The sequence below is a fragment of the Piliocolobus tephrosceles genome, chromosome 4, assembly GCF_002776525.5.
Source record: "Piliocolobus tephrosceles isolate RC106 chromosome 4, ASM277652v3, whole genome shotgun sequence".
Classification (NCBI taxonomy): domain Eukaryota; kingdom Metazoa; phylum Chordata; class Mammalia; order Primates; family Cercopithecidae; genus Piliocolobus; species Piliocolobus tephrosceles.
The window spans coordinates 13,354,723-13,380,757 of NC_045437.1; the positions used below are offsets into that span (position 1 = coordinate 13,354,723).

The 26,035-nt window shown below is 38.6% G+C and overlaps 1 protein-coding gene across 2 annotated transcripts in view; it reads right to left on the bottom strand.

Moving 5' to 3' along the window:
- DNAH5 (dynein axonemal heavy chain 5) overlaps positions 1-26,035 on the bottom strand; it is a 319,082-nt gene that overhangs the window by 89,583 nt on the left and 203,464 nt on the right. For both annotated transcript variants that reach the window (XM_026455693.1, XM_026455694.1), the window contains exons 47-52: positions 25,460-25,594; positions 11,749-11,871; positions 11,329-11,542; positions 9,808-10,031; positions 6,560-6,758; positions 3,975-4,147 (exon numbers count right to left, since the gene is read on the bottom strand). In XM_026455693.1, the coding sequence (XP_026311478.1) occupies positions 3,975-4,147; positions 6,560-6,758; positions 9,808-10,031; positions 11,329-11,542; positions 11,749-11,871; positions 25,460-25,594 (1,068 nt within the window). The remainder of the gene's footprint in view (positions 1-3,974; positions 4,148-6,559; positions 6,759-9,807; positions 10,032-11,328; positions 11,543-11,748; positions 11,872-25,459; positions 25,595-26,035) is intronic.

A 26,035-nucleotide genomic window follows, 5' to 3' on the forward strand; every position in this document is an offset into this window, starting at 1 on the left:
GCATTCTGCCAAGGTTTTGTTAAACATCCTTTCTCAGAATTCCCTCACTAGCTGCAGTACATTCTACTCCTACTGAAAATATGCCTAGTTTTGAATTACTTTCCCCAGTTTAGTGTGAACCTTGGGAAAAGGATAACATGTTTTCCATCTCTCTGTGGACCTGAGAACCTGCAGGACTGGCAAGTGCACGTGCCCTGTTTTTCCAGCCTCCTGCTTGTCTCCTCTATGTGATTCTCACCAAAGTCATTGTGGGTGGAGAGGGTCATATATGCCTCTTCAGCTCTTCCCCTGACACAGCTTCAGGAGGGAAAGATGGGGCAAGTAAGGAGCTACTGGAAGCCACACTAGAACATTCGGTCTGTGTCTTTCCTTGGTTGCCACTTTTCAACCATCATCATTTCCTTTGTTTGATGTGGGTGGATATATCAAGATGTTGTTAATTAGGTATTAAGGAATCTTCATCCCAAAACCTTTACTTGGAACTGGGCCAAGGTCTTATATTAAAATGTTCTATTCTCAGTTTCCAACACATGGTAAACGCACAAAACATATCTGACAAAGGAACAGATCCATGAACAGAGAAGGCTTGCAAAGCAGACTCAAAACCTCATAATCTATTTAAATCCAGTGAGACCCTCAAATACGGCTATTTTGTCCTGTTACACGCAGATTGTGTGATGGAGATATGCATTTTCAATTTCATCAGCGAGTATTCAAAAATGAATAATGTCCACCCTGCCCCTCAGGAGCTCACACTGGAACAGGGGACAGAGGCTGGGGTCATGAGCCACGAGGAGCACTGGCACACAGACAGGAGTGATGGCAACCAGAGGAAAGAATGCCGGGGAAACATCCCCGCCTGGGTGAGGTAAGTCTTAGGTGCAGAGGTGGACTTTGACCTGGATGACTAGAAGTATATCACACACAGAAGGTGGTGTGCCAGGCACGGGCTGAGCTACCTTTAAAAAAGGAGTGAGACACACAAAATCTCAGAATTAGCAAAAGGCCTGCAGTGTCCCCTGAGGTGAGAACTTCAGTATGGGGAATGGAAATATCAGGAAATAAGGCAGCAAAGGATTGTTTAGACTTATCTGGGGGACTTGATTAAATTCCAAACAATGTATCCAGATTCTCTGTGTGGTTCTCAGCGGTGGACTATCCTGTCAAGACTGAGGTCACTAAGACGGGAACCCACCCTACTACAGTCAGTCTTCTGACAGGGAGACAAACACACAGACAGGTAAACTTTCCACAAGGTAGTATGGGTGGGGAATGCATGCTGGGGAGGCGCTCCAGGATCATGATGTGTTTACCCACAAGCAGCCTGTTGTTCTGGATCATACACCAGGCAGAGCACGACTCAGGAGGCTGGCTGCTAAGCAGGAACTAGATCATGCAAAACCATGTACACCATGGTTTGAACTTTCACCAAAGAGACAAAAGAGGTATCACACAGATACGCTGTATCGAAAGAAAATTGAGTTTCTAACAAAGAAAGGAACTAAGAAATAGGCCTGGTCTCCTATCATATCCTGTTTCGCTGCAGTTTTTGTCTGTAATTCTGACTCTTGGCTTCTATCGTGCCGTGTAACTAGGCCACGTATTTCAAGGCTCACAGCAGCATGACGCAGAGTGTGGATGCACTGTGCACGAAGGATGAGAGAAGACAGGGCCAGCCGGGAATGGACAGGAATGCAACATTTTAGCTCAAAAACTCTAGTCACGGATTCTTCGGCCAATTCCAGAGCAGACAGACAAGAGGCAGAGAGTGAGAGAAAACAGCAGCGAGGCCCCGGCACCGAGGCCTTCACACCTCCGACATCACACCCAAGGTGTTTTGAGAAAGCCTCCTCCCTCTTCAGCTGGGCTGCGAATCGCGGAGAAAGCGGCAGTTCTGGTGAACCTGCTCAAGCACGACACTTAACATCAATAACTGCATCTTCAGCTTGAGCTATGAAACCCCACGTCAATCGGATTCTGTCTCTAGCAGGCAGGCAATTTGTCAATTGCCTTTGGTAATCCTCATTTAGAAAATACATTTTCCCTTTTCTTTTTCTTCCTTTTAATTATTAAAAATGACATAATGTTTATTCTTCCTGAAACAACTCTTAATCAACTATAAATTAAGAGCTAATTTCAAAATGTTATTTATAGTTGGCTTTGGAAGAATATTTGAGCTCATAATTCAGTACGGATGTCTCAGATTCTGTGAATCCACAGAGTTGCCAAGCCAAGTGCCCTCGTGCTGGGGAGACCCAACTCCTGAACGGCCTCTGTCATCCTTCCCTCTCTCTGACTTACTCCAGCCTTGCAGAAATGCTTTTCTCACTTTCTTGCAGGGAAATGGAGCAGGCAGGCAATCCCTATATTCAGCAGAATGGTTGACTAGATAACCTCTAAAACCCCTTCCATTTGTAGATTCAGTAATTTCTAGAGGTGACAATTTGTAATTGTGCAGTGGTTCCTCATGGTTGAACCTAAGTCATGGAAGACAAGGTCGAATCATTTTCTTTCTAACTAAAAGAATGTAGTCTGGAAAAGCAGTTGATATCAACAAAGTGAGAATATCAACAATGGATTTTAAATGGCATTATCTTGCACTGTAGATAAATTAAGTCACATACGTTTTCAAACAAAATAATATATTTTACTTCCAACCTTTCAGGATGAACTGTCCTAAAAATGGATACGGTAATGACTCATATCAGCAGTCCCTAACCTTTTTGGCACCAGGGACCAGGATCGTGGAAGACAATTTTTCCATGGATGGGAGGTGGGGGCTGGGTGATGGTTTGGGAATGATTAAAGCGCATTACATTTATTGTGCAGTTGATTTCTATTATTATTACATTGTAATTTATTATGAAATAATTATGCAGCTCACCATAATGTAAAATCAGTGGGTGTCCTGAGCTTGTTTTCCTACAACTAGATGGTCCCATCTGAGGGTGATGGGAGACAGTGACTGATCATCAGGCATTCCATTCTTATAAGGAGCGCGCAACCTAGACCCCTCGTGTGAGCAGTTCACAATAGGGTTCGCGCTCCTATGAAAATCTGATGCCGCTGGAGGCAGAGCTCAGCTTCGCTTGCTCACCTGCTGCTCACCTCCTGCTGCGCAGCCCTGTTCCCTACAGCCCACAGACAGGTACTGGTCTGTGGCCCAGGGGTTGGGAACCCCTTCTCATATGACAAACTAGAATAGAAATTATATTTTCCTGGTAGATTTCATTCTAACAGAATTTTCATCTCAAAGTCAACTGTTTATACACTATTTTTAAATTATTGTTTCTAATCATGGTAAAATACACATAATCTAAAATTTACCACTGTAACCATTTTTAAGTATATTGTTCAATATCATTAAGTACATTTACATTGTTGTGCAACTATCAGCACCACTGATCTCCACAATGCTTTTCATCTTGCAAAACTGAAGCTCTGTACCCATTTAACACTAACTCCCCAATCCCCTCTCCACCCAACCCTGGAATTCTCCATTCTACTTTTCGTCTCTGATTTTGGCTACACTGGGCATTTAGATGAGCAGAATTATACAATATTTGCCCTTTTGAGGCTGGCTTACTTCACATAACATAATGTCCTCAAGGCTTATGTACTATTTTTTATAGGATATCCTTTGCATGATACAAAAAGACGCAGACTTTGCCTGTGCTCTGAACTCAGATGTCAACCATATTCAGCCTCCGTGGTGAAACCATGGAGCTGGAAGCTATATAGAAACACTGAATAAAATTATCACATCACACATTTAAAGTACACAGGCTCTTATTTCAAGCCTATAAGGTGCGACATGTTGCATTCAGCTTAGAAATTAAATTGGAATATAGCATGGAGTCTAATTTTAAACTGAAGATTCTCCTAGGAAATGAAAATAAAAGAGGGAGAGGACTCTGGCGTGAAACCAAATGTCTGTCACTACAACAAGGCACTACTCGGAGTGGCTACCGTACCTTGACTAAGTGAACCATGGCATCTGCAAAGAACACCATGTCCATACCGGCGCCACGGATGCTCTCATTATACAGCTGCAGGAACATATTCAGACGCTGTTTTAGGTGACTAAAAGATTCAATTGGCTCATAAATTTTAGGCCTTTCAGCATCAGCCTCTTCAGATGTTTCACCTTCGGTGGGAAAGAAGAATCAGTTAAGTTTCTTCAAATACCTGCATTTTGCCTTCAACCTAAATGCATGCAATCAAAGCTCTACAGCCTAACACTGAATAACACTCATTTTAAGCAAAATGCCATAGTGTGCATTTTGCAGAAACTGAAGAAAGAAAACAATAGAAGCATTAGGATTTTTGTGATCATATGCAGTCTCTGTACTTTCCTATCTAGCAAGTCAATTTCAAATAATGTTATCGTCATTGAATTGAATTTGAACCCATAACTGATTGTTGGCATTTCAAAGCTCCTCCCAGATATATTAGCTTAATGGTCAAGTGAAAGTCAAAACAGTAGGGACTGAATGTCAGAATCAGCAAGGGAAGTTAAGAATTGCATAACTGTTTCATAAGAATAAAAAGAAAAAATTACTGCATTTACTCAGGAAATTTTTATAATTCACGAATCTCAGCTCAGTGGTAAAAATAGAAGTGACTTAGAACATGGGGTGGAGGGTTGAGAGAAATAGAAAGATAATTTCCTAAATGAATAAACATATTAGATTATTTCACTAGGGCAAGATGTATTAAAATCAATATACTTTTTTAAAAAATTAGAAACACAAAATATACCAGCTTAACACTTTTACAGTGTTAACTACAAAGCAGAGGCTGAGGTGGGCAGATCACTTGAGGTCAGGAGTTCAAGATCAGCCTGACCAACATGGTGAAACCCCATCTCTACTAAAATTACAAAAATTAGCTAGGCCTGGTGGTGTGTGCCTGTAGTCCCAGCTACTCGGGAGGCTGAGGCAGGAGACTCGCCAGGAGGCCAAGGTTGCCATAAGCCAAGCTTGTACTCCAGACTGGGCAACAGAGCAAGACTTTTTCAAAAAAAAAAAAAAATCATAATACCCAAGAAAAAGCTAAATGGGGCATCTATAAATTCACAATCAATTAACATTAGTGGCAGGGGAAGAAAAGGGACACATTAGCTGAATATACCAATAACAACTTAGAATTTCACCGGATACGAGAAGAACGAGTGGATCTTTCAAATCTTACGGCGTATAATTATTTTCAATTGACTGTGTCCTAACATAATACTATAATAACCTTTTGATAAAAAACAAGGAGATGGTTTAACACAATCATTAAGACTGACCTATCTGCAAAGTTCTCACTAATCAAATTCCAGTAGTCACAACTCTCATAAATGCCCAAATCAAGCTTTGAGAAACAAAGTGTCTCAATGACACAAAAGATTATGCATTTGTCTCTAGACCCTCCCCCAGACCCCCAAAATGAAATGCAACAGTTGTGCTTTGGTCCTTGAAAAATCATAATCTGGTTATTTATCCTTCTGAATTACAGGGAATAAATTACATAAATTTTAATTAACTTGTAAGATGCCCTTACTCTTACAGGATTTTTGTATGTGTTTGACCTGATGAAAATAAAATGTGTCAGCTTCTTTCTGTAGAAGGATCATTCCAATTGCATCGCCAGAAATAAACATTCTTTTTTGCAATTGTCACTCAGAAACTTTTGACAGATCACACTTACGGTTATCAAATCTAGAGAGGCACTGCCTAGTCGTTTCCAATCATTTTCAAGATATACATAGCATGTTTTTAAACATGCTTGTAAAAATCTGCAAATTAACTTAAAATCCATCCTCAGTATTAGAAGAGGTTATTAAATGAAAGAAAAATATTTTTAATTAAGCCTAGTTACTTCTGAGGGGGAAAAAAGTGGAGCACTGCCTCTTTTCATAAGAAAAGTCATGTATCTCAATTTCCCCTGGAACCATAATCACAAAAGCTTGCCCCACATCAGCCATCTCATTCCAATTACATTTAATGACCCTCTCATACATTTGGAAGTTTTCCTTTTTATTTTCAACATTCAGGATGACCTGAATAATAATAATTATCATTATATTTGCTGCCTTTCATTTAGCAGTGACTACGGGCCATAGACTGCCCAAGCCATTCTACAGATAACATTTCATGGACTCCCCACGGTGCATGTGATGCATATAGTAACACTTTTACTTTTATAAATGAGGAGAATGAGGTTCAAGAGAGTGCCGAGATGCCCAGCTAATTAATGTGTGGTGGATTCCTTCCTCAAACTCACCTCTATCTGCCAGACTGCAAGTCTTGTGCACTCTCTCCTACCCTATCCTGCCTCCCCACTCTACTTTACTATCCAAGCATGATATGCATAAAATAGTTCATCTTTAAACTCCATGATCATGCATTTATTCACTCATCCTAGTTTTATTGAGCATCTACTATATCTCAGGCTTGTATCAGTAAAGTTTACTAGAAAGAAACTCAACATCCATAAACTGAATCTTCTGTCTTCAGATTTCCCTTTAGGGAACACCTTTTGGGGAATTCCAAATTCCATTTCAATAGTTTACCTGTAGCTTCAGGTGCATCTCTCAAGAAATCCACAAAATATGTGTCAATTCCACAATCCACCAAGAGTTTTTTCTCTTCACCAAACTCCTCCTCTACCAAACTTACTAAAGCCTTATCAAACCAGGTCACATCACTGGACACTGTGAAACGGTCAGCTATAACACGTTTACATTCATGCTTCCAGAGCTTTAACAGGTCCTGTTGAACGTATAATTAAAATGTGTTAGTAATTCCTATTATGCCGTAACTGGGAATTCAAGTTGACAGTACTGTAGAGTATTATTCTTCCTGATTTAAGATGCAACATTTTAAAAAGTTAGGGTTCAAGTATGCTCAACTTCACTTCAAATGGGTATCATTTAAGCATATTAAATAGAAAGTAGTCTGTTCATTTGCAGTCTCTGAATTAAGAAGAAAAAATCCTCCAACAATAATATTGAAAATTGCTCTGACCAATCAACAAACTAACATTCTACGTTAAGAGTGTTCAGTTTGTGAAAAGTTAGTCTTTTAATAAGACATCTACCTTCATGTGGCCAGAGTACAACATAAGATATAGAACATGAACAACTCTCATGTATACAACTGAAAAATTACAAAGGTGTATTCACTTAACACAAAGTGAATAAAATTTGTGGCAAAAACTGGATCATCTGAACAAAAGAAAGCCAGCACCTAATCCAGATAATCCAAGGCCCAAAGTTAACTGAAAGTTGAGGAAAGTAATTGCTCAGTACTCCTGTTTATATAGCAAGAACAACAAATGTATGTGTAAGCTCATTATTTTATATGAAAGACTGGTGGAAATTTCTTAGCTTCATAACATTTTTCAAGTTACAGATTTTTAAGCCACTGCATTACTAGTGATAGAATGCTATCTGGCTGCCTGAATATAAAAGAAGTTCAGTGACGTATATTCAATGATTCAGTTAAGACAAAAGTTTATTATAACATCAATTGCTGGAATTGTTTATGCTGATTTAAAATAAGCATCAAAAACGGATACTTCAATAATAATCTTTGAGAACTGACTTCAACAATTCCATTAACTTGTAAATAACTTTGAGGGAAAAAAAATCAAGTTAAAATATTCACGCTGCTAAACAGACTCTCACTTCTCTGTAGGAAGGAAAGTGAGTTTTCCCCAAAATATCATTAACGGATGCTTCTCAAAAGAAGACATACATGTGGCCAACAAACATATGAAAAGAAGCTCAACATCACTGATCATTAGAGAAATGCAAATCAAAACCGCTATGAGATACAATCTCAAACCAGTCAGAAAGGCTATTATTAAAAAGCCGAAAAGTAACAGATGCCGGCAAGGTTGCAGAGAAAAGAGAACACATATATGCTATCGGTGAGAGTGTAAATTAGTTCAAGCATTGTGGAATGCACTATGGTGATTCCTCAAAGAGCTAAAAGCAGAACTACCATTTGACCCAGAAATCCCAGGGTATATACCCAGAAGAATATAAACCATTCTACTATAAAGACACATGCACGTGAATGTTCACTGCAGCACTATTCACAACAGCAAAGACACAGAATCAACCTAAATGCTCATCAATGGCAGATTGGATAAAGAAAATGTGTTACCTATACACCACGGAATACTATGCAGCCATAAAAAAGAATGACATCATGTCTTTCATGGAAACATGGATGGAGCTGGAGGCCATTATCCTTAGCAAACTAACGCAGGAACAGAAAACCAAATACCACATGATATGTCCCTACCCAAATCTCATCTTGAATTGTAATCCCCATAATCCCCACATGTCAAGGGAGAGACCAGGTGGAGGTAACTGAATCATAGGGGAGGTTTCCCCCACGGTGTTCTCCTGATACTGAGTGAGTTCTCACGAGATCTGAGGGTTTTATAAGAGGCTATTCCCCTTTTGCTCCGCACTTCTCCTTCATGTCATCTTGTGAAGAAGGTGCCTTGCTTCCTCCTCATTTTCCATCATGATTGTAAGTTTCCTGAGGCCCCCCCAGACATGCTGAACTGTGAGTCGATTAAACCTCTTTTCTTTACAAATTACCCAGTCTCCAGCAGTTTTTATGGCAGTATGAAAATGGACTAATACACCGCATGTTCTCACTTATAAGTGGGAGCTAAATAATGAGAACTCATGAACACAAAGACGGAAATGACAGACACTGGGGTCTACTTGAGGGTGCAAGGTTAGGGGACAGAGAGGAGCAAATAGATAACTTTTGGGTACTGGGCTTAATACGTGGGTGATGAAATAATCTGTACAACAAGCCACCACGACACATGTTTACCTATGGAACAAACCTTCACATGTACCCCCAAACCTAAAATAAAAGTTAAAAATAAATCAACAAATAATTTAAAAAAGAAAAAATAATCAGCAAGTTTGGTTACCTATATTGCAAGCATCTGGGACAAAGGTGGGTTTTTTAAGTAATCAACACTTGTGCTTAATGAACAGTTTTGTTGATATTTTAACTGTCTCTGTGTGTTTATATGGAGAAATCCCCTGAAACCCATTTGCTTAATTACTTCTTTAGCTCTAGAAAGGCTTAAAGAGAGGCCAGCCCTGTCTTAGCCTGGGCACATAGGCTATGCTTTGGAACAAAAGCATACTGGATGTCTACATAGCGTTCTTAGTTTGAGGGAAATTCTTATAACACTGGGAAATGTCATATTCAAGTGTGTGTACAAATGATTTTTCTATTAAATGAACTTTGTAATCTGCTGCCTCTCTTCAATTTTACCAATGTATGTAATTCTTTTAGTGCATCCAGTTACATGGAAAAGAAAAATCATGGATGAGTATCAACAAAATGGGATTTTTAAATTTTGAATATTTATTATAAAGATAATTACTTTTTAAGTTAAAATATCAAACTTAAAATATGGTGACTATTATACAATAAAATACACAGTGGTTGTTTCCATTATTTAGTATAAGAAACATATCTTCTTCTTAGACTAGAAGTGGGAAAATAAAAATTATTTCTTTTACTCTATTCATTAAAAAGTAATTGTGTATATGATGCTCTTAAACACAAACCTAGTTGGAATTTATCATTGACATTTTCTGACATAATTTACTTCTTTCATTGTTAGTTAAAATGCAGTAAAGAAAAGAATATACCCATGCTGAAACATTCCAAAATATGTTCATAGTTCAAGTAAAAAATAAAGTAATAAAAATATTTAGAATATATGATTAATAGCAATGTTATTTGCTTTTCTTTCTTCAGTGTCACCTACATTTGGTTCCTTGATGACCTCTGAAGTAGTGTTCAGTATTCCCTGCCAGATCCGAGAAAGATCTCGTAGGTTAAACACATAATGGAATTTTGCAGGGGTAGGAAGCATTTTAATCTTGGTCATCTGCCATAGTCGGCGTGTCAGGGGCACCAATTTTGTGACAGAATCTCTCACTTCTTCTGAGAAACCCCTCTGAGTACAGTAGTAGCCTACCCCAATCACACCTGAAAAGGGGGAAATTACAGCACTTTGATTAGCCATTCAAAGAAATTAAATGAAAATGTAAAGCATTATAGCATAGGGTTTGCACACATGTCATAAACATTTTAATAGATAATCATATATAAAAGAAAAGTAGGTTAATGTTCTCTTGCTTTTTCAAATACAGTATCCCAAAAAATAGATACAGGTTTAAGAAAATGGCATTCAAAACACTGAAAAATTGATTAAGAAATACTGCTGAAAACTCTGGCTGCACCACTTCAATATTATTAAATGGGTAACAAAGATAAATGTATGAAGTTATCTTATAATAAGATAAGAAACATATTTTTATAAGTCCTCTAAGGTTTCTACTTTCTGTTGTTGCTTTTCCATGCATTATGAAGTACTTTCATTTACTTTATATGTAAAATTTTCCAGGCAATAAGGAATAATTAAAAATGATAACATTCTTTCTGGTCCATTTTACTTTTCCCAAGCTTAGATAATTCCAATGTCTGTTGGTTTCCAGACTTCACTCACTGCTGTGACTGAAGGGAGAGTACTGCCATACTTCACTAGCCTGGGGCACCCAGATGACATTTTCATTTGCCAGAAATTAATTAGGGTAATCCTGATGAGCTTTTTCTCAATAGCAGCTTCAGAAATTGTAAACTAAATACTTAACATAAATGTGTTCAAACCTTTACATTCTTTCCTGCACAGATAAGTTATAAGTGCATTATCATTACTCGGGTAGGCATACATGGTTACTTATTTGGCTAGTGATTGTTCAGCTAAATTATCTATGAAATACTCCATATTTAATCAATAACTTATTACAATCCAGTAAATTACTCTGAATTTCAGACTGTGTCTAATCTGCACTCTGGGTGCCATTATTTCTTTGGCCAAAATCATTCTATGGGTTGGTTAAAGTATCACCTACATAAACTTTTGACATGGAACATAGCAATCGAGACCTCAAAACTATGTACCCATGAGGAAACAATCTCATCTGTGGGGAAACAATTTCATTTCTATATTCATTTAATGTTAAACCTCCTTGCTTAAGAAGTTAGAAACAGTTAAAGAAAACCATAGATGGAAATGATCTACCGAGGCATCCAAATCAGGACACACCTAGAATCGATCCCTATAGGAAATGAAACACTCTGCTTGAGAGTGATGGAGGCTGCAGACCAAAGAGTCACCCAATCCACTTTCTGTGTGGCTCTTGGGTGAAGATTTTCAGGGAGGAACACAAGCAGGTGTTCTTCCTCGCCCTCCCACCCCACGCCCTCTTGACTTTTACTCTACCAAAGATCTTGTCCACAGAAGCATCAGAGGGCAACGTGCAGTTAAATATAGAGAACTGCCTCTTGAGTCTTTGGGGTATGTCATTGCGTCCACCACCAGGATGGATCATGGCTGCCAAAAGCTGGATGTCCACGATGTTGGTGAACTCCCCAGGCTTCTCCAAGTTATAGAATCCATTTTGTTCCATCAGCTGTCGCACTATCTCATTCGTAACCTAAGAAAGACAACTTTCAGAATTAAAGCATCATTCCTTTCCATCCCTGGAACCTAACTCCTTGAGTGTTTCCAAAGAATGAACTTTACTGGAATTCAGACATTATATCTTGAAAAAGTAAAAAAAAAAAAAATTTAATTTTTAAAAACTCTTCAAAGAATAAATCAATACCAAATTAAACAAAATGCACAATAGAATGATGATACCTGGTCTCCCCACTCATTGATTATTGGCATATTCACATCATCAATAAAAACAGTCATCTTCCTTCCCGCAGGCGGGCCATACGTTGTACCCATTCGTTTATCCACGTAGCTCTCTATTGTCCTCTGTGAAAAAAAAAATCAACTGAAACATCTGTGAAAATATCCCCTAAAACATGGTCAATTATTTTAAAAAACAACAAAAACTGGTAACCTTTGAACTGATATGAATTACTTAGAAAAAGCCAAATTTCCCCCCTTAATTCTAACAAATTCTAAAGTACCTAAATTATCTTGTATAACATTCACAAACTTTGAAAATCCAGTTGAATTTGGAAGGAAATGAAATTCTAACCAATGTGAATTTGAATGGGATGAGACTCTCTGTCCATTTCTAAAAATTTACTTTTGTCTTATTAAGCTTCTGTCCGTGACACTATGTTCCCCATTATTCAAAGTCTTGCTAATAGTTTCCCTATAACCAGCAACAAAATTAAACAAGGCTACTGTGTGAGAAGCTTCTGAGGTCTGCACTCTGAGCTGCATAGCACATCATGTTCTGAAGGCTGAAACTGGCTGCTGTTACCTGGCACAGCTCATACCCACTCTTTTGGGCAGATGCAATTACACTGATTGAATTCTCATTCCCTGACACAGAACGAAAAAAGCCCACTTACGTCTTCTCTCTCATTTTTACATTCTGAGCTTAGGTGGTGCAAGAGAAGACCATACTGCACTCTATAAAAAACCTTCCTTAAGGCTGGGCGCAGTGGCTCACGCCTGTAATCCCAGCACTTTGGGAGGCCGAGGTGGGCAGATCATGAGGTCAGGAGATCGAGACCATCCTGTCTAATACGGTGAAACCCTGTCTCCACTGAAAATACAAAAACAATTAGAAGGGCATGGTGGCGGGCGCCTGTAGTCCCAGCTGCTCCAGAGGGTAAGGCAGGAGAATGGTGTGAATCTGGGAGGCGGAGCTTGCAGTGAGCCGAGATCATGCTGCTGCACTCCAGTCTGGGTGACAGAGCGAGACTCTGTCTCAAAAAACAAAAACAAAAACAAAACAAAACAAAACAAAAAAACCTTGCAGTACGTAAAAAGATATTAAAACGAGAAGAACTGGGACACATTTAAAGCAGTGTGTACAGGGAAATTTATAGCACTAAATGCCCACAAGAGAAAGCAAGAAAGATCTAAAATAGGCACCCTAACATCACAATTAAAAGAACTAGAGAAGCAAGAGCAAACACATTCAAAAGCTAGCAGAAGGCAAGAAATAACTAAGATCAGAGCAGAACTGAAAAAGATAGAGACACGAAAAATCCTTCAAAAAAATCAATGAATCTAGGAGCTATTGTTTTTTTTTTTTTTGAAAAGATCAAAATTTATAGACAGCTAGCAAGACTAATAAAGAAGAAAAGAGAGAAGAATCAAATCGATGCAATAAAAAATGATAAAGGGGATATCACCACCGACCCCACAGAAATACAAACTACCATCAGAGAATACTATAAGCACCTCTACACAAATAAACTAGAAAATCTAGAAGAAATGGATGATAAATTTCTAGATACATACACACCCTCCCAAGACTAAACCAGGAAGAAGTTGAATCTCTGAATAGGCCAATAACAGGCTCTGAAATTGAGGCAACAATTAATAGCCTACCAATCAAAAAAAGTCCAGGACCAGACGGATTCACAGCCAAATTTCTACCAGAGGTACAAAGAGAAGCTAGTACCATTCCTTCTGAAACTATTCCAATCAATAGAAAAAGAGAGAATCCTCCCTAACTCATTTTATGAGACCAATATCATCCTGATACCAAAGCCTGGCAGAGACACAATAAAAAAAGAGAATTTTAAACCAATATCCCTGATGAACATCGATGCAGAAATCCTCAATAAAATACTGGCAAACCGAATCCAGCAGCACATCAAAAAGCTTATCCACCATGATCAAGTGGGCTTCATCCCTGGGATGCAAGGCTGGTTCAACATATGCAAATCAATAAAGGTAATCCATCACATAAACAGAACCAACAACAAAAACCACATGATTATCGCAATAGATGCAGAAAAGGCCTTCGACAAAATTCAATAGCCTTCATGCTGAAAACTCTCAACAAACAAGGTATTGATGCAACGTATCTCAAAATAACAGGAATTATGTATGACAAACCCACACCCAATACCATACAGAATGGGCAAAAACTGGAAGCATTCCCTCTGAAAACTGGCACAAGACAGGGATGCCCTCTCTCACCACTCCTATTCAACACAGTGTTGGAAGTTCTGGCCAGGACAATCAGGCAAGAGAAAGAAAAAAAGGGTATTCAATTAGGAAATGAGGAAGTCAAATTGTCCCTGTTTGCAGATGGCATGATTGTATATTTAGAAAACCCCATCATCTCATCCCAAAATCTCCTTAAGCTGATAGGCAACTTCAGTAAAATCTCAGGATACAAAATCAGTGTGCAAAAATCAAAAGCATTCCTATACACCATTAACAAACAAACAGAGAGCCAAATCATGAGTGAACTCCCATTCACAATTTCTACAAAGAGAGTAAAATACCTAGGAATCCAACTTACAAGGGCTGTGAAGGACCTCTTCAAGGAGAACTACAAACCACTGCTCAACGAAATAAAAGAAGACACACACAAATGGAAGAATATTCTATGCTCATGGATAGAAGGAATCAATATCATGAAAATGGCCATATTGCCCAAAGTAATTTATAGATTCAATGCCATCCCCATCAAGCTACCAATGACTTTCTTCACAGAATTGAAAAAAACTACTTTAAATTTCATATGGAACCAAAAAAGAGCCCGCATTGCCAAGAAAATCCTAAGCAAAAAGAACAAAGCTGGAGGCATCATGCTACCTGACTTCAAACTATACTACAAGTCTACAGTAAGCAAAACAGCATGGTACTGGTACCAAAATAGAAAGATAGACAAATAGAACAGAACAGAGGTCTCAGAAATAACACCACACATCTATAACCATCTGATCTTTGACAAATCTGACAAAAACAAGAAATGGGGACAGAATTCCCTATTTAATAAATAGTGTAGAAAGCTGAAACTGGATCCCTTCCTTACACCTTATACAAAAATTAATTCAAGATGAATTAAAGACTTAAAGATTGGACCTAAAACCATAAAAACCCTAAAGGAAAACCTAGGCAATACCATTCAGTACATAGGCATGGGCAAGGACCTCATGACTAAAGCACCAAAAGCAATGGCAACAAAAGCCAAAATAGACAAATGGGATCTAATTAAACTAAAGAGCTACCGCACAGCAAAAGAAACTACCATCAAAGTGAACAGGCAATCTACAGAATGGGAGAAAGTTTTGCAATCTACCCATCTGATAAAGGGCTAATATCCAGAATCTATGAAGAAACAAATTTACAAGAAAAAAACAACCCCATCAAAAAGTGGGCAAAGGATATGAACAGACACTTCGCAAAAGAAGACATCTATGCAGCCAACAGACACATGAAAAAATGCTCATCATCACTGTTCATCAGAGAAGTGCAAATCAAAGCCACAATGAGATACCATCTCATGCCAGTTAGAATGGCAATCATTAAAAAGTCAGGAAACAACAGATGTTGGAGAAGATGTGGAGAAATAGGAATGTTTTTACACTGTTGGTGGCAGTGTAAATTAGTTCAACCATTGTGGAAGACAGTGTGTTGATTCCTCAAGGACCTAGAACTAGAATTACCATTTGACCCAGCAATCCCGTAACTGGGTATATACCAAAACGATTATAAATCATGCTACTATAAAGACACATGCACACATATGTTGATTGTGGCACTATTCACAACAGCAAAGACTTGGAACCAACCCAAATGTCCATCAATGATAGAGTGGATTAAGAAAATGTGGCACATATACACCATGGAATACTATGCAGCCATAAAAAAGGATGAGTTAATGTTCTTTGCTGGGACATGGATGAAGCTGGAAACCATCATTCTCAGCAAACTGTCAAAGGAACAGAAAACCAAACACCACATGTTCTCACTCATAGGTGGGAGTTGAACATTGAGATCACTTGGACACAGGGCAGGGAACATCACACACTGGGGCCTGTCTGGAGTGGGGGGCTGGGGATGGGATAGCATTAGGAGAAATACCTAATTTACCTAGGAAAATTAGGTATTTCTAATGCACATGGTGCAGCAAACCAACATGGCACACGTGTACCTAAGTATCAAACCTGCATGTTGTGCACATATATCCTAGAACTTACATAAATAAAGATATAAACAAATAAATAAATAACTGAAAAAACTGGACACTGGAAGGCAAAGGAAGAAGATGTGAGGAGAGGACTCCAGGCTCTTGACTGGTGTTCTCATGTCCATGGTAGCGCAATGTGGCTTGGGAATCAACTGTCCTTCAAAATGTATGCACTGAGTAACTAAGTCTAGCACTGCAAAGCAAGCAGAAAGCGCCTCGAAGTTCTCAGACTCTAGAAGCTTCAAAACTCGAAAGCTCATTTCATTTCTATCACTGTAGGAATCTACTAATGCATGATTTTAAATCATGTTAAAGATGTTGTATAAATACAGAAGAAAGTGCAGGTATATTAAGATAAATAAATTCTCCTTCTCTTATCCAAAGAATGTTTTATTTCATGACAAAAACAAACCAGTTAAAAGTGACTTTTATGAACAAGATATAACCACAGAATGAGATAAAATATAAGACCAAAAAAGCAAAACTCTATACATCTATCCTTGAGAATCTTTACAGTAATTGCACATTGTACGTTTTCATCATGATTTTATTTATTTATTTATTTTTTTGAGACAGTGTCTTGCTCTGTCGCCCAGGCTAGAGTGCAATCTTGGCTCACTGAAGCCTCTGCCTCCTGGGTTCAAGCAATTCTCCTGCCTCAGCTTCCCAAGAGCTGGGATTACAGGTGCCCACCACCACACCCAGCTAATTTTTGTATTTTTAGGAGAGACAGGGTTTCACCATGTTGGCCAAGCTAGTCTCAAACTCCTGACGTCAGGTGATCCACCCACCTCGGCCTCCCAATGTGCTGGGATTACAGGCATGAGCCACTGTGCCTGGCCTCATCATTTTAACGAATAATAGCAAGGAATGTGAAAATGTTTTACCATTTTTAAATAGAATGAGATATAAATATATCATAACTCATTCAATTACAAATCTCCCATGAAATAGTACAATGGCAAAAATAATTTCATATCCCCCCCCACATAAATGCAAAATTGTTTAATGTACTAGGCTAAATTTGCTCTTCTTTTCAATGAATTTAAATGTACCTCCTTATGGCCAATTAGGACTTTCAGACATTCCCATGTCTATTAATGAGAACACTTTTTGGCACATGAAGATTTTATTTATTGGGAGGCTTTATCAAGAGCTAAAAAGTGTTAGGTGGGAGAGTCAGAGTAATACAAAGTAATAGCCACACACCTATACTTTCTTCCCCTCCACAGTAACCCTAATTTTTTTGAAATGATAGGAAATCACCACTATCACCACTAAGCTGTACATGTCATAAAAGAGTTAAATCGACAAAAGCACAACAAAATAGGGAGAAAAATTAAGTAACTTGAGAACCTAGAAGTTGAGACTTCTTTCCATTTTTAGAATTGTTGCAGATTCAATAGTTACCTAAAGAGTGTTGAAGCTTGGTAAGACCTCCTGAAGGCCTGAAACACAATGCAAATTGGCTATGCCTTCTCTGAAATGCTTGGAACCAGAAGTGTTTTGTATTTTGAACATTTTCAGATTTGGGAATATTTGCATATATATAATGAGTTATCTTGGGGATGGTACCCAAATCTAAACATAAAAGCCATTTGTGTTTCCTATATACACTTTATGTACATAGCCAGGAAGTACTTTTATACAGTATGTATGTATGTATGTATGTATGTATTTAAATGTGTATTTATATGTTTATTTAAATTTTATTTTAAAATATTTAAAATTAAATACTTCAGATCTATACAATTTTGTGCATAAAACAATATTCGTGTACCTTGAACAATACACATTGGACATGCTTGCATGGGGGAATCTGGTAGTGTGCTGAAAAGATATGAAAGCTGGAGGGTGCTCCAGCTTTTCAGAAGGGAGGTTGGGCTGGACCAACCTCCAGCACCCAGATTGGGTGCTCCCAATCTCTTTGATTGGTGTTCCCACCTCATCCATTGTTTTGCTGTTAGGAACTGCAGTGCAGTTAATAAAACCAAGTAGATACGTTTGCTTATTAGATTATCGCCAGTGTCCTCCACTAGAAGGTAAGGAGGGAAGGCACCTTGTCTTCCCTATTTTCGCCATTACTTTTTGAGCTTGCCAGCGCTCAAAAAGGTTTGGACTTTGGAGCAACCTGAATTTCAGATGTTCAGATTAGCCATGCTCCTCCTGTACTGCATGCTCTACTCCTTTAGATAGCTATCCACTTGGGGCTGTTTGAAAAAAACTGTACACTTGGACATCTGGTCTGTCTGAGCTGGATGTTCCATAACATCACAAAAATAAGCACATTCAAACATCAACTCCTATTCCTTGCTCAGCACAAAGTCTGCACCCCTTCGGGGTGTTCAACTCAGAAACTGGCACCAACTACCTATTGCCCCATCCAAACATTTCCACATCTAACAAGACTGAGTTTTTCTATTATAATTTCAACACTGCTAAAGTATCTCTTCCTACCTAAACAACAGTAGGCCCCCATTCCATTATGTCTTTCTTTCTCACAGGGATTAATGTCACGACCTCTTAAATTGCTTTCCCTGACTGCAGTCAATCCTGGAAACTTCTTTATGACTCATATACAATGGCTATATTGCATGATTTGTAAATTTACCCAGAATTTTTTGTCTCCCCCAAAAAAATCCGTCGAAAGAATCACAGATCATCTGTGTAGTATTCTGCCACCCACATTCCTCCCAATCTCTTTGATTGGTGTTCCCACCTCATCCATTGTTTTGCTGTTAAAAATTGCCGTCCAGTTAATAAAACCAAGTAAATATGTTCGCTTATTAGATTATTGCCTGTGTCCTCCACTAGAAGGTAAGGAGGGAAGGCACCTTGTCTTCCCTATTTCCCTCATTTCATCCTCAGTGTCTAGAAGGGTGTCTGGTACTACGTGTTGGTTGGTAAATATTTTTTACATAGATAAATAAATACAAGAAACCTGGAGTCATCTTTGACTTTTCTCACTCTCCTACGCCTCTCCTCCAACGACCTTTGGATATGGTTTGGCTCTGTGTCCCCACCCAAATCTCATGTGGAATTACCATCCCCAGTGTTGGAGGTGGGGCCTGGTGGGAGGTGACTGGATCATGGAGGTGGTTTCTAATAGTTCAGCACTATCCCCCAGTGCTGTCTCATGAGTGAGTTCTCACGAGATCTGGTTGCTGACAAGTGTGTAGCACCTCCATCTTCGCTCTCGCTCCTGCTCTGGCCAGATGAGAAGTGTCTACTTCCCCTTCCAACATAATTGAAAGTTTTCTGAGGCCTCCCCAGTCATGTTTCCTGTATAGTCTGTGGAATCATGAGCCAATGAAACCTCTTTTCTTTATAAATTATCCAGTCTCAGGTCGTTCTTTATAGTAATGCAAGAACAGACTACCATAAACCTCTACTCAACCAATCACAAGTTCTGGCAGTTCCACTTCCTAGTCAAAGTTGAATGCAACCTTGTTCTGCTTCCTTTCTCACTTTTACCATCTTGGTGCAGCCCAATCACCCTCCTGAAAAATGACTGCAACTGTGTCCTCTCACGTCTCTCTGAGTGCAGCCATGTCTCTTGCATCTTGTTTTCCACTCTACCTCCAGAATGAGCTTTCCAAAGGGCAATGCATCCTCCTCGGGACTCCAGGGGGTTCCTCGTCAGTGACATACAGGGAACTCCACGGTGTCCGCTACTTACTCCTCCAGTCTCACTTCCAGACAGTCCTTCTCACTGTCTCTGTTCTGGACCCTCAGGATCTTAGTTCATTTATATTCAGTTAAAAAAACAACCATATAGACTATGAAGTGGTGTTCACCTTATAGGCTGGCTTACAGCATTCATTATGGGATCCTTTCTTATATATTTCTAGAGTAGCCATTTCTAAGCCCAAAAAGAACTCTCAGGATTATCAGTAGCCAAATTCACTTTGTGAAATATTGATTTAGATGAATGATCTTCTAAAACATGTCACTTCTCTCAATCCAGTTACTGATTTTTAAAAAATTTAGTCTCTAGCAAGGACTTGCACTAAGGACCTATACTGTTCTTTAAGAATAGACAATCACTTTACTCTGAAATTGGAGAATCATAGTTGGCATGACAGCATCTTATGCAATTTATAAAACCTAAACAAGATTCCAATCTCATTGTCTATCTACACACACAGGATATCATCATTAACCCAAGCTGTGACAGCAGCATTTTAAGACATGAAAACCAGATGGTCAGAAAACCAGGTAGGCTGAGGAGTGGCGCTCCCTTCTGGCTCTTTTCTGAGCTAGCAGCCCTAAACCTAAGAACAATTCAGTTACTGAATTAATTTCTTAATAGACAACTCAGCTTTCATAATTCCTAGAAATTAATATAAATATTAAATTCCCCCAAGTAATGATCAACTCTTTCATTATGCTGATTTCTGTAATCCCCTATGGAAACTAATCGGCTCCTCCTCCGGACTCCACAGTACAGCATTGAGATTCTGCCGTTAAGTACCACTTATCTCACCAGCCACATTTGGTTATGTACATACCTATTTCCCCAACAAGACAAAGGGAGGAAAGCAACATCGGAAAGGGTATTGGAAGGATCATGTGCAGCTGAGGCGATGGTGCACAGCCTAGTTCTTAGGTACAACAGTCACACAGTCATCTTTGCGAGAGAGACATAGTGCAAAATCTGCACCACCTTACACAACAGCTCTGACTAGGCTGAAAGTCAGGAAAAACAAATTAAACTACTGCTTCTCACATTTATCAACTCTGTGATTTCATGTAAGCCACTTAATATTTCTGGGTATAATACAACCCACAAATGAGAGTGTGTATAGATACATAAATCATATGTACCTACATATATATGCATATGAATATGCATATATGCATTACGCATTAATGATATAATATATATGAAAGCAATTCATGAGCTTGCTACAGAGTATTATGCATTAATGATATATATGAAAGCAATTCATGAGCTTAATGTAGTACAAAATGTAAAGCTATTTTATTATTTCTGTGTATCTCTATATGCTAGCACCTAAATCATTTTTCATGCATGTTACATACAATTAAATAGAAATATAAAACATACTTAATTTTAGTTTTTCATATATGTGCTATTAGCTAAAACACAAAAATGGAGAGTTACAGTCTTTATTAAGAAATCTACTGCCCAATAACATCTTCCCATTTTATTGTAATTCACTAAAACCAAACGAAAATAGTCTTACATTAGGAAAGCCTAAAATGCTCAATAGTACATTGTAAAATACGTCAAAAATCACAAGATTACAATAATGTATAGCTGGAAGCTAAAAATAAAACAAGTGCACTAAGTGATAAACCAGCCCTTTAGATATTAATATAGATAAAGGAAGGCCATTGGAAGGAAGTATGTGTGTGTACAGCACAGCACAGCACATGGACCCTGGTTTCCAGCTTCGGTTCTGCCACCAACTAAGTGAATTCAGACAATGCTTGAATCTCCTTCCACCTGAGTACATCAGTCTTAACAGTAAAACCTGACATTTTAAGAGAGCTTTATGATACAAATACACTTTCACATATTATCTCTTAGGAAACTAGTTTTCAAACTGTGTTCTGAGGAACCAAAAGGATTTTCTGCAACCACAGGGATCCCTCGCGGGAAGAAAAGATGAGGCTGGAATGAGCTCCAGAACCCCAGCTCCAATTCCACCAAAGCAAATCCATGTTTACTTATTTTATAGATTAATCTACTGCACAAGATGTCATTTTGAAAAGTGGTTCTGGGTCCAAAAAAAAAAACTATGGAATTTCCATCAAGGTTCTAGGAGTCTTATTTTTTAAAAAATAAAACCTATTGCTACGCAACCATTTGTAAGATGGTGGCTATATTCAAAACACTTTATAATTATTTTTAGAAATCTTTTCAGAATTTATCTTCAGTAATTTTTGCTGTCTTCTTTTCACCTTTTCATGTTGCTTAAATTTCTACTTCTATGTATGAATTATTTTCAAAAATAAAAAAATTAAAACAATATTAGTTTGGGGAAAAAATGAGGAATCTTTCTTAAGAAACTGACTAAATTCCCTTAGCCAAAAAATGGGATGACTGTATAATTTTTGTCCAAACCAGATACTTTTGATAGTGGCAAAGGATGCTATTAATTATTAATCTGAAACAATGAAAATAACCTGGATTGTCCCAGGCAAAAAGTGACAAATAGTCCTTCCACTGATGAAAGATGTGAAAGTTACATCATGATGAAAACAACCTGTCAGGTAACAGACACGTGCCCTTCATTGGACAGTGTGCCATCATGGTAACAGCTGAGAAATGGACAGTATCTATTTTCTCATCTACGATTTCAGTTTGGTTGGGATCCAGATACATGGGAGATGCAGAGACAAATGCTCTGCTCCATCAGCCTTGTTTAGCACGAATGACTGAAAATTACAGTGAGAAAGTTAATTACAACAGTTTGGCTAATTGAAAGCTTTCTGAAACTAATGAGTCTTGCTTAATAGAAAGCCCTGATGCTCAACAGTCAAAACAGTCTCTGGCACTAAACAGAGTGGATGATCCTGTGATGCTTCTGAACAGAAAAAAGAAACAGTGATGTGTTAACTCCATCCTAACACTGAAGAACAGTGGGGAATCAGGCTAAAGCCTTGTGTATCAGATAATGGGAGCCTAAAGAATACTTCATTCTTCTTCTATTTATTATATTTGAATATGGTACCAGTTCTAGAAATTTATCATATGGTTTATGAATTTGTATAGCAAACAACAGGTGTTCTAGATAACATAGGGCTTTTTCCAGAAAATGAGTAAATATTTCATGTTAAAGAGACAGAAACCACAGATCTTTAATACCTAGCAGAGATGTCACAGAGTTGGTAACAAAAATGCAGTGACAAGGCCCTGTTGTATAATAAAAGATTGGGCTGGCCTTTGTTCCTGGAAATTTCCTGATAGAAAGGACTCTGTTATTCACATGGGCCCCTCATACCACTCATGCCAACCACTCATCACCAACCATGTGATGAGAAGGTTGAGGTTTTAAGTCACATGATATCAGTTGACCTGGGAGGGGAGCTGATGGAGATTTGAGTTCAGTCTTAAAAGATCTTGGCTGAGCACAGTGGTTCATGCCTGTAATCCCAGCACTTTGGGAGGCTGAGGTGGGTGGATCACAAGGTCAAGAGATCTAGACCATCCTGGCCATCATGGTGAAACCCCATCTCTACCAAAAATACAAAAATTAGCAGGGTGTGGTGGCCCACACCTGTAGTCCCAGCTACTCAGGAGGCTGAGGCAGAAGAATCACTTGAACCCTGGAGGTGGAGGTTGCAGTGAGCCAAGATCGTGCCACTGTGCTACAGCCTAGTGACAGAGCGAGGCTCTGTTTCAAAACAAATAAAAAGATCTGAGTCCTGTCCTGTGGCCAATGATGTGATCAAGTATGCCTATGTAATAAAACCCCAATAAAAACCCAGGACACCACGGCTCAAGTGAATGTCCAGGTTGGTGATATACATGATACACCTGGAAAGTAGCACATTCTGAGGACAGAGAAGGTTTGCATTTGGGACCCTCCCAAACCTTGCCCCCTGTATCTTTTCTTTTGACTGATACTTTGTAAGAAAGCTGTAATAATAATCACAGCACTTCTCTGAGTTCTGTAAGTCATTCTAGTGAATTATGGAAACTGAGAGGGCTGAGGGAATGGCCTAATTTGTAGCCACTTGGTCAGAGGTATGGGTCTCTTGAGAACCCCAAGCTTGTGGCTGGTGACTGAGTGAGGGCAGTCTTGTGGGATTTGGCCCTTATCTTCTGAAATCTGCATTCGCTCTGCTGTAGTTACTGTCAGAATTACATTGTAGGCCTAAAGAGTTAACACAGTCTCATGAAGTGTGGATCAGTAGAAAATCACCCCACATAATGAAAAAATATCACACTCTGATCTGATTTTTTAAAAACCTTTACCCTCAAATGACGTTATAATTACAACGTTTAAAGAGAATGTCCTCCTAAGGTAAAACTAACGAAAGCTCTTTAATTGTAAAGCAGTATTAAAGGAACACATATAATGTTAGCATCTTGCCAACCTAGGGTGATTTAATGTGCCATTTCCGAAACACAAAAATGCCACTGCTGAGTCACTGCAATTTGGGGTTGACCTCCATCCAGATCTGCCCACCCAGACACCGTATGAATGGCATTTATCTGACAGACGGACAGCCCATACTGAAAATCCCGTCTCCTCCAGAAGAGTATAATGAAGTTGACAGTCTCATTTAGAAGTTTAATCAATGGCCTTAGTGTATTGGCACTCCACTGTCACCAATTAAATTGAGTGATAAAATGTCGTGATTTAACCATGCCTTCAACAAGTTTCATTGCTCTGATATTTTCATTCCAACAACTGAAGAACAACAAAATTCATTAAAAGCAAAGTTCTTTGGATTTGTGTTCCCCTAAAAATTTCCCTTCCATTTGCAATTTATGACATGTACCTGGTAATATATTAATGTTCTAATAAAAATATGAGAGATCATTTGCAAATCACTGAAGCATGTACTGGCATTTAGGATTTCCTCCTCAGTTTCAACAAGGTCTTGTACAATTTAGGACCAGGAGAAAAAGAACCATTTAAGCCACTGCAAACCTAGGTCATTCCTGGTGGTTTTCATTGGGAAAAAAAATAAACAATGCAAACTTGAGGGGTTTTCTTTCTCTCACATTTCTGTGATACATAGAGTAAAATATTTCGTTATCTAAGGGTCTAAGATTTTATACCTTATTGCAACTGAGGATGGGAGCCAGGGTGGAATGTTAAGTCATGGAACAACAAGATTAAAGTGGCATTTTAGGAAATAGGGATTGGAAAGTATAAAAGTCAGACTGAAAGCGAATTCAACTTGAACCAATCATAGCTGAGGATTCTTCCACGCCAATACCCTGGTATGCAATCATGCAGAAGTAGATTACCTAGAGGTAAACAAGGAGCATGAAGATAAGGAAACAGATGTGAAATGCATTTCTTTTGGTACTGTAACAGCCTTTGAGACCTGAGCAAATGGATGCATTAAAGATGATTGCAAAGTGCCTAGCCTCAAAGAGTATTAGGAACGCCTTTAGACAAGCAGACCCCAGGGACAGGAAGTAGGTGGGGAATAAATGATTTTCTTTCAGTTTTGGATTGTGCATGTCCACAATGTTTTCTACATAGATATTTTAAACCACATTGAGGCCTACAGCACCTTATATAACCTTTTAATGCTTCCATAATTTAAGATGTTATAATCTAACTAGGGAAACTATTGCAGTTGAATAACTGAAAGAATGAAAAACGTAAGTGGGTGATTTATCACGGCTCTGAAAGTTCAGATGAAATTCAGATTAAGCAGAATAGTAGAGATTTGAGCCTCCAAAGTTTATCACAAACTTGGGCTTACTGAGCCATACCAAAGAGCCAGTACCTGGAACATCAGTGGGGTGGTTGCAGAGGAAAAATTCAGACTCTTGATCATGTGACATTCAGGATCATATTTGGACATAAATCCTTTAATTATGACTGTTTTGGCTGTTCCTTGTTCACCAATTAATAGTACAGCCTAAAATAGTGGGAATTGAAAAAGAAAAAACAAGAAATGAAATAAATGAGTGTGATGGGCTGAATCTGTCCCCCCAAAATTCATATGCTGAATCCTCAACCCCTAGTATCTTAAAATGTGATTCTATTTGGAAATAAGGTCTTTAAAGAGATGACTAAGGTAAAACAAAGCTGTTGGAGTGAGCCCTAGCCCACTCTAACTGGTGTCCTTATAAGAAGAGGAAATTTGTGGCCAGGCATGGTGGCTCACACCTGTAATCCCAGCACTTTGGGAGGCTGAGGCAGGGAGATCATCTGAGGTCAGAAGTTCAAGACCAGCCTGGCCAACATGGTGAAATCCCGTCTGTACTAAAAATACACAAATTAGCCAGCTATGGTGGTGGGCACCTATAATCCCAGCTACTCGGGAGGGTGAGGCAGGAGAATCACTTGAACCCAAGAG